Source organism: Bacillus rossius, chromosome 16, assembly GCF_032445375.1.
Source record: "Bacillus rossius redtenbacheri isolate Brsri chromosome 16, Brsri_v3, whole genome shotgun sequence".
NCBI lineage: Eukaryota > Metazoa > Arthropoda > Insecta > Phasmatodea > Bacillidae > Bacillus > Bacillus rossius.
Window position 1 is genome coordinate 10,045,169 of NC_086343.1, and position 17,165 is coordinate 10,062,333.

The 17,165-nt window shown below is 40.5% G+C and overlaps 1 protein-coding gene across 1 annotated transcript in view; it reads left to right on the forward strand.

Moving 5' to 3' along the window:
- LOC134540129 (CD109 antigen-like) overlaps positions 1–17,165 on the forward strand; it is a 487,552-nt gene that overhangs the window by 23,813 nt on the left and 446,574 nt on the right. The window contains exons 11-12 of the mRNA XM_063382655.1: positions 647–745; positions 1,940–2,127. Of these exons, the coding sequence (XP_063238725.1) occupies positions 647–745; positions 1,940–2,127 (287 nt within the window). The remainder of the gene's footprint in view (positions 1–646; positions 746–1,939; positions 2,128–17,165) is intronic.

The following is a 17,165-nucleotide window of genomic DNA, read 5'->3' on the forward strand; positions in this document are numbered from 1 at the left end:
AATTGAGCATCGAGGTAGTGTGTACTTGTGATTCAATGTATTGTTCACTCATGCATCAAGGTATGTGCACCTATGCATCAAGTTATGTGCATCTGTGCATCAAGGTATTTCCATTTTTGTATCAAGGTAGTGTGTACTTGTACATCAAGGTATTGTGTACTTTTGCATCAAAGTAGTGTGTACTTGTGCATCAAGGTTGTGTGCACCTGTGCGTCAAGATAGTGTGCATTTATGTATCAAGGTTGTGTGCACTTGTGCATAAAGTTGTGTGCACTTGTGGATAAGGTTGTGTGCATTTGTGCATCAAGGTAGTGTGCATTTGTACATCAAGGTAGTGTGCTTTATGGCTTCTTGAAACGATACACCTCTGCATATTTGGAGATCCTTCTTGCAGGTTTTGAGTTGTATGATTGAATGTCTCGTTGACATCATAGTTATTAGAGATGCTAAGGAGAAACAAGATAAGAATGATCTCTGTTTATGGAAGGAATTGGTGGGTGAAATGGCAGCATTCCGATAAAACCTAAAAAAATCTTTTTCAGCTTATCATGTAGAAAGACGGTCCCTCAGTTGCATTGTTCCACAAGCCTTTTGAATAACTTGGAGTTGCATCCTGAATGTGTCTTTCTCATTTTTTTTTTTTCAGATCACGAGAGAAATACAAAAGTATCTGTACGGAAAAAGAATGGGGCTGCCCGAAGAAAAAGGTGTCTCATTAGAAAAGGAGATTCAACTTGCTAGAAAAGTAATGTATATATGAACATATTCTATTAACTTTTTACTGCAAATATTTGAGTATATTTCAAAAGGTTATGTATGTTTAGTATATTAATTAATTTATACTATTTTTTATACTTATTTTCAAACTCTATATCTGTCCTTCATGCAAAGTCGTTAGAATTTTTTGAGGCAGCAGTGTATTGAGAAACTCATTTTAATATTTATCTGTGTATGCTGCCTGTCAGAATAGACCTGCATATTGGGTTTCATAGTGTTGAAATAGTAATACACTGAAGTTTCATTTGAAACACAGATTACAGTTCTGAAACACTGTGTCGACACACAACACACTGGCGAGTGATCGCGTAACCGTGAGTTGGCGGGCAGGACGTAGATTATTTGCACGTCGGTACACAGTTCACCAGACGGTACGCAGGTGTAAACGTGAGCCAGTGCACGAGTCAACGCCTGCCTAAACCAAGGTTGCGCTGGTGCCGTTCGCTCTCAGGAGGTCGGTCATGACCAGACAACCGGGAAATTTCGCGAGTTCGTTTGGCCTCCGGCTTAAAATTCAAAGCCCTTATTTTTACCGTACCATTGGTTGTTTTTATGTTGGATGATTTCTTACTGGTAACTTTTTTTTATCTTGTTAATCGACACTGTCAGATTTGCTTACTTTTATCCTAGTGGCTGGGCAACGTTGTCTGGGCTACTGTCTTAAAGCAGCATGTCTGATCATGGCCAGCAGTGGTGTAGCCAAGATTTGTGTATGGAGGGTGTTAAGAAGCATGCCCCCCCTCCCCCCCATATTAAGTATTAAAGCGGGGGGTCCGGGGGTCCTCCCCCGGGAAAAATTGGATTTTAAGGTGTAAAATAGTGCTATTTTAGCAGTTTTCGGTACTTAAATTGAAATATTGTCATGGTGAAAATTTTTATTAATTTTAATATGAAATTTGTTTGAGTGATGAATAAGAAATTAATTAAATATTTGTTGCTAGGGGGGGGGGGGGGTTGTGGAACCCCTAACCCCCCCCCCCCCTGGCTACGCCCCTGATGGCCAGAGAATACGAAGGTGTTCATGCTAACTTGCGACCAAATGCGTCCAAGTGTGTCACGACTCGCGACGGTACCTGACAGTAGGCCAGATCAGACGCGGCAGCCACCTGGCTGCGAGCGAGACGTCTGTCTAGCCCTGGTTCACTTTGCATGGCGCGTGCAGTTCTACGAGAAGGCGGCGGGCGACGCGAGGGGCCAGCTCTCGCAGCTCGACCAGAAGATCCAGCTGGTGCGCCGGCGGAACGCGGAGCTGGACCGGAAGGTGGCCGCGGTGAACGTGGACGTGAGCGAGCGGCACCTGCGCCGGGACCCCGGGCTGGAAGCGCGCGAGGCCGAGGCGGTGCAGAGGAGGTAGGAACCAGCTGGCCTTCCGTGCCGCATTTCCAGAAACTCTTACCCGACACGGGCGACTTTCAAGTGCTTTTCCTGGTATCAATGCTTAAGAGGCCACTCCAGTGTTTCAGGGGAACTACGCAACCCGCGTTAACCTCATAAGATTCAATGCTATTTTCATTTTGCTTATAACTAATTAACTAATATAGATTTCGAAATGATGCTTGCTTGATGTGTAAGACAACGATGCTCTTAGCAAAGCCCCTTTCTTCAAAAACGTGCATAAATTATGGTTCAAACCTAGACAATACACTTATTCATATTAGTGAAGATTAGTATAAGACCATAATTTATGCACGTTTTTTGAAGAAAGTGGCTTTGATAAGTGCATCGTTGTCTTACATATAAAGCAAGCATCATTTCGAAATATATATTAGTTAATTAGTTATAAGCAAAATGAAAATAGCATTGAATCTTATGAGGTTAACGCGGGTTGCGTAGTGCCCCTGAAACACTGGAGTGGCCTCTTAAATTTAAAAAAAAATTCCATCTTCGAATGTCTAAAGATCTAGAAAGCAAATTTTTGAAACACACAGCCATAGATGTACCGGCTGAATGTTTTGTCTTTGATCACAGGACTGACTTCTGTCTCTCTTCCCTCCTGCCCGCTCACACTGCTAATCCTCGTTCCCCCCTCTTCATGTTGCCTCCTTGACTTCCCCTTCACTGGTTGGGTTGGCTGGAGAAAGCAAAGCCAGCCGTCCCTTGCCCTGCACTGTACAACCTCCGTGGTCTAGACCTGCGGAGGGAGGAGTTAACATTTTGCACTAGGTACTTTTCAACAGTCTGTTTCACGTATTGAGGATTTTAAAGACATTTGCTCTGATAAGTTATAAAGACAATGTTTTTACAACATGCCAGCCTTTAACAACAAATTAATTCATAGCACGCTTACATTTATTTATTTTTTTATTTTTTATTTATTGCCTTATTTTAAGTGGCAAAGATGTCTTACACTTAACCACATACATCTTTACTAACTAGGTACATGCAAAATAAACCTGATAAATATTATAGCCTATACGTACCAAAATTTGTCACAAATACATTTAAATAAAAACTGAAAAAACATATCAGTACAAATATGAAAATAACAAAAATATTTAGCATATAAAATACACATTTGTTGTTGGCTGGTTCCCCAGTTCGACAGCGTGGCTTCGGTTGCAATCAGAACACGCGAAGATAGCCGAGCTCCATTGGCGTCGCAACCGGGGGGGACACGTCCCCCCCAATAATAAAAGTCTTCATTTTCGTACCCTCCAATAATATATTTAGTTTAGTAGTTATATTATTAATATGATTTCTGTGATATAACCTATATGTTGCGCATGGTGCATTTAGTCCAATCGTGGTAATATGAGCACTGTGTTTTTACAAATTTATTCTCTAAAAATATATTTTATAAAAAATAAATTATATATTGCAACCAACTATAATTAGAATATTTAGGAAAGAAAAATGCCTAAAAACCACCTTTTTGCATCTTCAAACTCCAAATTTTCCCGGGGGAGGACCCCCGGACCCCCTGCTTTTTTTTCCCAGGAGATGGATATTCCTCAACAACTAAATCAATTGCAGTCCCCCCTCCAAAAAATATATCCTTGCGACACCTATGCCGAGCTCCGAGTTTTGGTGTAAGGAGCGGACAAAAGACGGTGGATCGCAGCATTTAAAGAGCTGAGCGAAGAGAGAATGTTTGTCTCAAAAATCAACTTTGTCTGTTTGAAAAGTAGAAATTCTGCTGAAATAATCGCATGTTCAGAAATCAATTGAAAGGGCATTTTATCCAGTAGGGGAACCGACAGTTTCCTCAGTTCCACCTTTGAATATATATACTGTATAGAAGTCGCCAGCCCAGGTTAAAATTTCTAATACGGTTTTGAGGTAGTTGGTTAATTCACCGCAGCAATCGCCACCAAATTCTAGGGCATCGAATTGTGGTGGGCCCTAGCGGACAAGTGTCGAACTCTTCAAACACCCCTTCCCCCTCCTGTGGAACGACCTTGAGCTGCAGTGAAAGATGGATGTGGGGGGTGCGGGGGAATGACAGCGGGCGACAGTGCTGCGCTCTAATGTGTAAATAACAACTAAGACGATACAGGGCGTTACGGCAGCGCACTGCAGCGGTGAAGTTCCCAAGCTGCTCATCATACGCTCCTGAAAAACGTAGAGTAAATCCTATCCACTCGCGACTTCTATACAGTATATATATTCAATGGTTCCACAGTGGAATACTCCGCCCCCTGAACTCGGAGGTCCTGTCGTCTTAAAACGTCCGTGCACGAACGTTGCGACTTGGGAAACGACGCGAACCGGCCGTGACGGAAGGTTCCCCATCCCCCCCGGGTCCGTGCCGCAGGATGTCCACGATCGTGAAGCGCAGCCAGCTGGCGCGCAGGATCCAGCGCCAGCACGGCGAGATCATGGTCCTTCGCACGGAGCTGGAGTTGCTCCGGCTCAGGACCTACCCCACGCTGCGCTACAAGAGCTCCTTCTGAGGCTCCCGGCGACACGGGGTCACTGCAACCACCTTCGCACCACGTTCATACTCAGCTTCACAATTGAACGTCCTTCCTTTCCAGAAATTCAACTACCTAACTATAAGAATTTCATTTATATATTACTCTCTTTTTGTTTTGTGATAGCAGTATGTGTACATGTAATAGCCAGATTAATTTTTTAAAAAAAATATAGATCAGCACTTGATTGTGTACAAATTTTGTGAAATTTAAAATTTTTTAAATTTTGCTTGGTTTAAAATACAAAAAAAAGGTCCTACTTGAGCAAGTGAAAAACAAAGTAACATAAACAAAAATTTAATATGTATATGAAAAAAAAAAATTTTCTGTTTAACATTATAAGCTAAAGTTGAGTCGAAATAAATCTGACAAATTTAGAAATTGTGTGACAGGGAACTTTTTTTAAGGCTAATGAACTTCCAAAATGTTATCAGATATTTCATTGATAATAAAAATTACCATACATAATCCGCAAAAAAAAAAAAGTATAATTTAAGACAATTTAAAATTTTAAGACATTATGCTACCCAGTATTGTAAAACTCCTGGTGTGTCGTGCATCTATGACGCAAGTAGTTGCCGCCAGGGTACGACCCGTGATTGTGGCCTGCGGTCTCGGGAAACTTTAGTATACATACTTACAAGGAAACTGCTTGAAAAATATAAAAATAAAGTTCTGATCGGAATCTTTAATTGGTTTTATGATTCCGGGAATTGATTATTCCGATGTGTTTGTGGTTCATTTTTGCTATTATACGAGCATAAAAAAGTATTTACAATTCATGAATATATATTTTATTAACTATACAGTCATTTTGTGGTAGCTTGGAATCGATGATTTCAGTATTACATGAAATAGTATTTCTATATTAAAGTTAAATATTTGTGATACTAATTTTTATAAGAATTCTAAGTTACGAGTTGAAAGATTGTATCTCTCTGGTATTTAAAGTATGTACGTAACCAATGTTTCGTTGGACAACTTTAAAATGCAGACGATACCTACAAATGTAAAAATTCAGCTTATAAAACATGGTTGCTTTCTCTTCCGTTTTCGTTGGCTGGAATTAACGACCGCTAAGTCAATCATAAACTGGAAATTTGCAGTAAGTATTACTTAGGCCTGTTCTACAATGACATGTAAACGGAGACGGGTATCACGCAACAAAGTTTCTACACTGGCACGCACACGGAGACATGAACCCGCATGGATTAGCTGGCAATGCTGAGCTCTTCCGTTTACGTTGCTCCGTGCGACCAATATAAGCTGAGTACTTAGATGCAGTGAATGTTTGTTTATGTCCTAAACACGTTTAAAATGGTTTTAAGTACAAGAATAGATAGTGTTCTATTATAACTTTGTCGTTTATTTTTATTATGTACATAAATTCTGCCCGTGCTATGCTCTCAAAGCATAATGAATTTCATAATTTAATCAACATTTCGTAACCTTGTAATGCTATCTCACTGGTTGCCATTTGTTACGTCTGCGTGCACCATGGAAGCAGCAGACGGGATGGTGAAGTGTCCTGGGCGATCCATCTCTGTTTACGTGCCATTGTAGAACGCATGGGGGCGCAACTAATTGGGCGGAATTTGGCCACTAAAATATCCTAAACCTTCCTTTAGGATATGGTAACGTGTGGGCCGTAAGTTGTGTACCGCTTTGCCCATACGTTGACATGAACCAGGGGCGAGGCGGCGTAAAACTATCTCATGATAGTGGAATCCAATTTTATCCGATAGAAATCGTAAGTCAATACATTCAAATCAACTCGGTGAAATGACAAAGAGTATTTAACCGTTCTTAGTTGTGGCTTTCACTTTTACAATGACTTCTGCAAACGAAAAATATGTGTAAGTTCAATGTAAACTTTACTGATGCCCAAACTTCATCACTCTGGGCAGTAGAAGTCATGTTTTTGGTAATTTTGTTTTCCTTTTAAGATAAAAGTAGTTAAAATTTATAGTGATGTTTAATTGTTAAATTTTTAAATCATTACATTGGTCTCTGCATTTGTAATACTTAAATTCATATGTTTCTTTCATAAAAAATTATTTGAAACTATGTATTAAAGTTCAGTAGACTACTTAAGACCAGGGCCGGTGCAAGGTAAATTGGCGCCCTAGGTGAAAAACCTTAAAGCCCCCCCCCCCCCCCGGCCGGACACCCCAAAAAAAATTTTCCTTGCCTCAAAATACATCACGTAAGCCTAAGATTTTGTCAACAATCAAATGTAAGCAGGCTTGTGTTTTTTTTTACTTTTTTACTTATTACAAATCATAAACAGGTCACTGTGGACTTCAAATAATTACTTATATCAATATAAACATTCCAAAGTGTTACAAAAATCCATTTTCATCTAGTTTCAATAATCGTTAGACATATTATATGAGCTGTTATGTGTCGTGCTGCGCCGCCCCCAGCTACTTGGCGCCCTAGGCGGTTGCCTAGTTCGCCTGTGTGGTCGCACCGGCCCTGCTTAAGACCACAAATTTTGTAACTATTCCAAGACCAATAATGTAAAGTTTTGCTACTTGATCGTATCATTATCCAATAGCCGCTCCCGAAAAGTATTCCTGAAGCTGCTCTTATGGGACCCTCAAGGTAACGATGGGTCTCCAACCACTTGTACACTGACTCGCTGCTGGCATTGAACCCATGACCCTCGTCGTATGACCCTTAAGATGTTCCAATACTGCACGAAAAATATGGATGAATTTTTTGACGTGACGTCTATTAAATCGATGAATGCCGGCTGCACGCACTAAAAAGTGTCCCGTGACGCACATTGTCCCGTTACGCTATGTACCGTTAGCCTGTGTCCCGTTACGCTCATTGTACGCTTTCGCCGCATCTATCTCTCTTCCACTCGATTGGAACAACCATCGATTTGACTTTTTCGAGGCACATTAAACTTGAATCACTCACATTCGTTTCTTACTTTAACTATCATCGTCCTATCCTTAACAGAATAACACAGATTTGAAGAAGTTAAATAGCAAACATGTATAAAAGTTATAGTTAATATAATCTCTTCGTTAAAGTAATAAACATATTTGAATTAATGAGTGCAAATAAAAGTAAACTTATCAATTAAATTGTATATCTCATTTCACTCCTTCTTTGTATCCATACAAAAAAGTGATAATTGAATAAAAATGATTCAATTTTATTTATAAAGGTATGCAATCATTTCATCAATGTTTTGTTATGACGTTGTCACTTTAAACTATCGTCCGTAAACCGACTTTACAGACAACCAATTTTTTTTTATGTGTAACATCTTGGCTCTCTTTATGCGGCATTTTTGTGGGAGTAATTTCGTGATTGCGACGGAAGTCGCATGGAACGAAAATGTGCAACCACGGTGCTGCCGTCTGTGGCGGATGGCGCGAACCAAAATCACAAACTCAAAGGGAAACTTTCTTGTATTAATTGTTTTGTGAATTTTAACAAGATGGCCAGTACTTAAATAAGATTCCTTGTCGAAAATCATGGTCCAAAACCGGGATTTAGTATTTTTTTCAAAGGCTTTTTTCTTCTTCTTTAGCTTTTATCGGAGCAGTTTCAGTATAAGTATAGTTTAAAATTTCGGTTTGATAATAAAACGATTCAATAATCAACGTAGCTGCTTCGGCAATGAATTCTAGCTAGCGGCGGGTGTGGAAACTTCATGTGATCTGCATCAAGAAATGTAGTTGAAAACACAATTTGCGTATATTTAACACGCTCGGATTTATTCTAAGTTAAATTTCATGTCCGAATTTGGTATTATGAGTGTATTTGCAACACGAGAGCACATGTATTTGCTCGTTCCCGAGGTTTTTGATGTTACAAATCTCTGTGAACACTAAAAGACTCGCTCACAGTTTTTTTTATCTCCGTCAGTTTAATGTGTCACGCATATTCTTGAGGTTCTTTGCAAAGACTCTATAATGCAGTTTCGGAAAACATAACCGTAAATACTTATAAATATACATCAGGCGCGGGATATTAAAGCAGTAATGTATGGCGGTGTAAGTGAGGGTAATATTCGTAAATCACTTTTTTCTACGGCATCTTGAGAATTCTCTCCCGCTAGCTGTTAATAAAAAAAAGAAAGAGAGAAAAGATTTCTTTGCCACCACCTTTCGAAACTTCCCTCGTTTCGTCGTAGATGGCAGGCAATTTAACGCCTGTTTAGCGGCCCGAGCTGTTCGGGAGAATAACTACATACAAGTCAGCGGGGATATAGGTATATTTTTTTTATTTTTCCGGAATAGTAAAAGAATTAAAGAGTAAGTAAGGGGCACACAAAAAAAGTTACGGAAACGACTAAGCAGTTGAACATCAACATCCTTATTCAAACCTCCGGCGTGATTTTTTTTGTTTATGCTGTGTAATAAAACATCCCCTATAAATTTTTGCGAATGCAAATAGTTGAGAGAAATATACATGAATAAAATCTATATAGACGAGGAAAGAGAGAGAGAGAGAGAGAGAGAGAGAGAGAGAGAAGGAAAGCGAGGAAAAAAGAGAGTGAAAACGAGAAAGAAAGGAAATTTCTTGAGAAGATGAGATCTACAGAAAGTATGAAGGGGACGAAATTTAACAAGAGAGCATGAAAAAATTAAACAGAAAGCGAAGACGTGGAAATTGAAGAAGTTTAAAAAGTAAAGGATAAATGAAATGTACCTTCTACGCATACCCACGTAATATTACTACGTATTAAATGCTTTCATTGCGTCTTCACTATATGCGTAGCAAAGGAAATCTAATGTTCATTGATCTCGAGCTAGACGCTAGAATGTTTTTCAAGACTTCAGAAATGGTTCAAATTTTTCGGACTACATTTAATTCTTGAGATTTCCCATATCATCTAAAAATCCCCCGGTTTAGCTCTCGCACCCCCCCCCCCCCCCCCTTTTTCACAATTATTAGAGTGTGGATCCGCCACTGACTGTCTCGTCACGTGCGAAAAAAAATTCCGGGTTTGACCCCGCCGGAAATTAGGCCCGTTCTACAAAACTACGGAAACGAAGACGGATCACGTAAACGGAACAGAGTTTCAACAACGGCACGCAGACGGAGACGGACCCGTACGTATTAGCTCTTCCGTTTACGTTTCGCTCCGTGTAACCAGTAGAAGCTGCGATGGTAGCAAAGTTTATTTATGTTCTAAATACTTTAAACATATTTTAAGTACAAGAACATCTAGTGATTACTTTGCGGTTTATTTTCATTATAAAAACAAATATACATATGCATTCTCGAAACATAATACATATATTTTAAAATTAAACTAATGGTCTATGTCTATCCTTGAAATGCAATCTTATTGGTTGCCATTTTTTTTAACGTTGCCGTACCTGTAGAAAGGAATTTAAACCCGTATAGCCTTATCGGGATGCGAGTAATCTGACCAATCGACCAAAATGGCCACACATCGGACTAGAGTCGTTTATTCACAGCGACTCGTCGCACGAAATTGCATAAAATTGCGGAATATATAATTTAAGAAAAAACATAACCAGTCATGGGGACTGTCACCAGAAGTGAAAATAAAAATTTGTTTTTAAATGTGTAATATGACATCATTTCTACGTCAAATGTACGGAAGAAAATGATTTTGGTATTATATCAGTACGATGTCAGCATGATATCATTTATCCTAACATCATTTTTTAGTCACAACAGATGTCAGTGGTATGTAAAAATTACGTAAATGTTCATTACCTATGATTTACCAGTGATGTCAGACCTAGGCCATGCATTCACGTGGTCAAATTAACTTCACTTCTGCTACTACAGCATGTCGGTGATGCGAACTCACAAGATTTTACCCGTCCAAAAAAAAAGAGTCCAACACGCACATGATACAGTCGAGGATATACAATGTATTAGTGAATATATGCTTATACGTGTACACAGGCCGCTGCGATTCGCCAGTCTGGCGCAACACTAGCATGTCGGTGACGCGAACCCATAAGTTTTGCCCCTACCAAAAATCGCTCAACGCGGCTAGCTAAAGAATGTATCCTATTTTTTGCGTTCCCCTTGTGCCCTTGTGGCTCTCGCCAGCTGCCGTTGGCTGAAGGAATGCGACGCCCTCTGCGGTTTTTCCCCCTCTCAGCTATGCAAATTAAATCCCGCCCCCTCCGACAAAATGGCTGCCGGGAGGCAGTCGTGACGCTTGCCCTCCGAACCAGAGCCGTCTACGTGGGCGACGCATTTTTTGGCGCAAATTATGCCATTGAGAAGAATTTCGGTGGTTGTGGGGACCGGGGCATAAGAAAAAAAACATTTGGTTGTCTCTAAAGTCGGTTTACGGACGATAGTTTAACGTGACAACGTCATAACAAAACATTGATGGAATGATTGCATACTTTTATGAATAAAATTGAATAATTTTTATTGAATTATCACTATTTTGTATGGATACAAAGGAGGAGTCAAATGAAATATACAATTTAAATTGATAAATCTACTTTTATTTGCACTCATTAATTCAAATATGTTTATTACTTTAACGAAGAGATTATTTAACTATAACTTTTGTACATGTTTGCTATTTAACTTCTTCCAATCTGTGTTATTCTGTTAAGGATAGGACGATGATAGGAAAAGTAGGAAACGAATGGGAGTGTTTCAAGTTTAATGTGCCTCGAAAAAGTCAAATCGATGGTTGTTCCAATCGAGTGGAAGAGAGATATATGCGGCGCAAGCGTACAATGAGCGTAACGGGACACATCGTAACGGGACAATGTGCGTTACGGGGACAATTTTACGTTTGTGCAGCCGGCGTTCATCGATTTATTAGAAATTGTCACGTCAATAATAAACACGAAATATAAGAATGTTCATCAGTTGACATTATTTTCCCTGGAGTGCAATATTTCGCTTAAGATTTTGGTTTTATATTTGCATTTTGATAGCCAAATTTACAAACATTTCCTGGGTTAGGATCCCCGGACCATCTAGTCGACACTATTAAATTCAAAGTATACTTGGTAAGTATCCCCTGATAGCAAACTAGGCTTGAAATAAGCTGGAATCAATCTTGCCACGGTAGGTGTGTTAGCTTGCATCAAGCTCGATTAAAACTAACTAGTTTTTACACATGAAAAGCTCGCAGCAAGCCTGCCACAAGTTAAAAAAAAAGAAAGTATAAAAAACATTCCGTCATTTTTAACTTATGACGTCACTTTTGCCGTTTTGAAAATATGCTATTATACAAAAAAAATCGGAAAATAATTTTAATTTAATAAAAAAAAATATTTAAAAAAAATTTAAATGATTATTTTTATTTAAAAACTCACTTACTTTTTGAAAGAAATGGCGACGGATCATAGTCGCCTTTTTATTTTCGTCTGCTGGAGGCCGCCATCATGGATTATGACATCATAGTCACCATATTGTTTTCGTCTGCTGGAGTCATCCATCTTTATTTTCAGTAGGCTACTTGCTACCAGGAGTGCTAGTGTCACGTCGTCTGCAAGAGTGCACTGCCGAAATATTGGTTTGATTTTTACCAGCTAGAGGGCATTAGTATTTATTACCAAGGCGCCCGCCATCTTGTTGATTGTCTTAGTGGCAGTTTTGAAAATTTGTAATTAAAGTGAGGTGGGAAGCCCCATCATTCGACATAGTTTGAGAAAAAATATTTTCCACCAAATACCAGCCAGATGGCTCGTTAGCTCGCGGGTGGTGCGCGGTCCATTAGTGATACGCGCCTAATCCGATTAGCAACGGCGCCTCGCTCCCCCCTCCCCATCGTTGTACTTTCCTCAGCACTTTCTCGTTGTGAGACCAGAAATCTCTGCGGTTCTTGAGGATTCGGCACTTTCCCACAGCCTCGCCTGCGCGAAGTGGCGTAACTATAACGTCATTGTTCTGGGAGCTTCGACCCTGAAAACGCGACAACTTCACAAAAGAGCGCGAGACCGTTCCAAAAGGATGGCTGAGGGGTTCGAAAATGTCGACTCCGACCTCCGAGGGTGAGTGACCCCTTGGTGAGGGAAGGTTGACGTCGAGCGAAGGGCTTCGTGTGCGGAGACTGGTGCATAGGGCACCGAGGCATGTAAAAGGTTTAGTACTGGCTTGAACTTACAGTACAGTATAATTTTAATTATTCATTTTTTCAATTTTTTTGACGTGACAACATCTAATAAATCGATGAACGCCGGCTGCACACACGAAAAAGGATGACTCATTGTCCCGTTACGCACATTGTCCCGTTACTCGGTGTCCCGTTACGTTCATTGTACGCTTGCGCCGCATCTATCTCTCTTCCACTCGATTGGAACAACCATCGATTTGACTTTTTCGAGGCACATTAAACTTGAAACACTCCCATTCGTTTCCTACTTTTCCTATCATCGTCCTATCCTTAACAGAATAACACAGATTGGAAGAAGTTAAATAGCAAACATGTATAAAAGTTATAGTTAAAATAATCTCTTCGTTAAAGTGATAAACATATTTGAATTAATGAGTGCAAATAAAAGTAAATTTATCAATCAAATTGTAGATTTCATTTCACTCCTTCTTTGTATCCATACAAAATAGTGATAATTCAATAAAAATGATTCAATTTTATTCATAAAAGTATGCAATCAGTTCATCAATGTTTTGTTATGACGTCACGTTAAACTATCGTCCGTAAACCGTCTTTACAGACAACCAAATTTTTTTATGTCCTATTTCATGTAGAGTTGATCCCTCTCTTCTAGAATACTCGCAAGAATAGCTTTTCAATGTACTATAATATATTTATTGATAGATTTTTTGACTGTGTTATCTGACTGGGAACTGTGTTGTGTGCGAGGCAGTGTGTAGAACGAGAGGTGCGCGCTAAGAGACAAGCAGTCGCGGGAGCTACTGTCGGGTCGAGCTCCAGTGGCAACAGTAGATTGTGGACCCTATGTATAAAACAGTGATAAATTTGTGAATAGACATTTTAGTTATAACTTAATGGCGTGAATATTAGGCAATAAACAAAAAATGTATTTGATTCCTTGGACTGACCGTTTTGAACCTGTTTTTCCCCACTCATAACACTATTTTAATGCATTTCTGACTTCTTCAAAAGTCATTTTTTCAAACTATTTTTTTTTTTTAAATTAATTTTATAGTACTGATTTTTTTAAAACAAATAGGCTACTCACAGTACACAGAATTAACAAAAATATCTGTAAAGGTAAACAGTTAATTCAGCCAAGGGCAGACGCTGTGTGTGTGTGGGGGGGGGGAATATTGGGAATATATTCCCTTACCCCTCCAATTTTTGAAATAATTTCACAAAACATCAGTACGTCACTGTGCACAAGAAGCCAAGCCGCCTGCAGACACTACTGTAGGCCCATATATGTCAGTGTTAGTTTCAATATTAATGTAAATTATTTCGAATACACGTGTTTCAAATCTTAAATTTTTTTTCAACAACCCCCCCCCCCCTCCCGCGAAAAAAAAATTCCTGCATCCACCGTTACTCGTTACCATTATTTCATACCTGTATCTGAAATTGTAACCTACTTTGAAGGTCATTGGCGGCTTGGAGTAGATTATATTTCATCTCTTCGGTTTTTTTTTATTTTTAAGATCTGAGGGGGGGTTATGTAAATTTTGGCTCCTCCCATAGGAACGCCACTGCCCTCGCATCGATTGTGCCGGCGCGGCGCGCGCTAACCAGGAGCCAGCAGACAGAGAAGTATTGGTACGAATGGGGGCCAACGAGAGAGAGAGAGAGAGAGAGAGAGAGAGAGAGAGATCGGCTGTGTGTGTGTGCGGGGTGATTGTGGAAAAGGGTAGGTGGGGTGGAGCGTATACTGGCGCCTCGCATAAAATGAGAGGCGTATATCCTCTCGCCCCATACCCCCCCTCCCCTCTTCTTCTCCGGAGGGGTGGGGGAGGGGGGGGGGGGGTCTAACAGCCCTTCGGCGTATATCTTTTCCAGTCAATTTCATTCCATTAGTCGGCGATTATTCTGGGTTGGCGCTGAAGCACCCGATGCGCCGCGGGGTGTGTGTGTGTTGGGGGGGGGGGGGCAGTTCTGGGACCTTTCAGGGAGGGAGGGAGGGAGGGCGAAGCACAGCCGTGTTGTAGATATTTATCGCGAGTACTCGTCGGATAATTGCAGGAGGAGGAAGATAGAATTGGGTGAGAGAGAGAGAGAGAGAGAGAGAGAGAGAGAGAGAGAGGCGGAGTCGGGGTATCGCTGTTGTCCGCCGGATATTTCGCTAACACTCAACCCCCCCCCTCCCCCCACCACCTCCCCAACACACACTTCGTCCCTCGCCCTCCAATAGGCTGGGGGCCGGACCCGAAATGCTATATCTGGTTATTGCCCCGGGTCAGAGGGTGGACACACACACGCGCTGCAGGGCGCTACGCCGCGCCGCGAGATAGTTTACCCAGTCACTGCACGCCGGAACTCAAACCCTTGGAACGAGCGAATAAAACTTTACACGCAACATCTCAAGTACGTTGCGCATATTTTGACATTATAGATTGCTATATTTTCAACAAGATGACAGGAAGATAATATCTTACAGGCTGCTCGGAAAAAAGAATGTCCCAATTTTAATGGTATGTGTCTTTCAAGCTATTAAATAGATTGTTCTTCCTAATGAGTTCCTGTCTAGCTCTTAAATAACCGTTCTCTCCAGTGAGTTGTTTTCAAGCTTTTCTACAGATGATTCTTCCTAGAGAGTCCCTTTTAAGCAATAAAATAGACGATTATTCCTAGAAAGTTCAATTCAGGTTATTATGTAGACGATTTTTTTCCAAGTAAGTTTCGGTTAAGGTATTAAATAGACGATTCTTCGTAGTGAGTTCCATACGGGTTTTTATATAGACGATTCTTCCTAGTGAGTTACTGTTAAGCTTTTAATCAGACTATTATCTCTAGAGAATTCCTTTCAGGCTTACGTATAGAATATTTTCGCTAGTGAGTTCCTTTTAAGCTAATAAGTAGATTCTTCCTATAGAGTTTATTCCGAGCTACCAAAAAAAATTGGTTGTCTGTAAAGTCGGTTTACGGACGATAGTTTAACGTGACGTCATAACAAAATATTGATGAAATGATCGCATACTTTTATGAATAAAATTGAATCATTTTTATTAATTATCACTCTTTTGTATGGATTCAAAGAAGGAGTGAAATGAAATCTACAATTTAATTGATAAATTTACTTTTATTTGCGCTCATTAATTCGAATATGTTTATTACTTTAACGAAGAGATTATTTTAACTCTAACTTTTATACATTTTTGCTATTCAACTTCTTCCAATCTGTGTTATTCTGTTAAGGATAGGACGATGATGGGAAAAGTAGGAAACGAATGGGATGTGTTTCAAGTTTTAATGTTCCTCGAAAAAGTCAAATCGATGGTTGTTCCAGTCGAGTGGAAGAGAGATAGATGCGGCGCAAGCGTACAATGAGCGTAACGGGACACTTTTTCGTGCGTGCAGACGGCGTTCATCGATTTATTAGACGTTGTCACGTCAAAAAAGTCTGACTTTACTCCTTCATGCAGATGGTTTGTTGAGGTAAACTGAGTGACTTGGTATTCGGGCCGGACACGTGTCGTGTGTCCGGTCCGCGCTGCGAACCCGGGCCCGCGAGAAGGACGTCTGTTGGCGGGCGGGCGGTCGTTTTAAATACGTAATGCCAACGGCCGCCGCCGCGGCTTCATTGAGATTTGTGCTGCAGGCGAGGCGCCGCGCCGGGCCCGAATTTACTGCGCGCCTGACGCGGCCGTGTTCACAGAGCCCGGGTCAGGCGGCCGCGTTCACCCAGCCCGGGTCAGGCGCCCGAAGGCAAGCCTTCTTAGAGCCAAACGCCCAATTGTGCATCTTCGGTTTTTTTTTTATAACTAATGGTCAATTATGTTAGGTTAGCTACATTATAAATACTTTAAAATATTGTGGACGGTTGATTTGGTTAGGATAGCTACATTAAAGATACTGTGAAATCATGTAAACGGTTTCCTAGCCCTCGATAGCTACATATTAAAAAAGGTATTTGCTAAGCAACCATAAAATGATTTTACAGTATTTTTAATGTATCTATACTTACCTAATTTAACCAACCATCCACAATGTTTAAAAGTATTTATAATGTAGCTAACCTATCCTAATCGACCGCAAAATTTAATGCCACACCGGTTTATACAATGTGATAGAAAGAGGGGGGGGGGGGGGGAAGCGAGCATGAACTTCGGGTGTGGCTCTCTCGTCTGTGAAATGAAGGATTCCCGGCGCCCGAATCATCCGTAATTATCCATGAATCTACAGACTTTTTTTTTTCTGACGTGATAACGTCTTATGAATCGATGAACGCCGGCTGCACGCACGAAAAAAGCACGACTCATTGTCACGTTCCGCCTGAGCCGAGCGTGCAAAAACCGGCCTAGTCACCGTGCGAGAAAATCTTCTATAATATCTAACAGGCTAAGGCGGGCTTTTTAAAAGCAGCAATAAAAAAAATT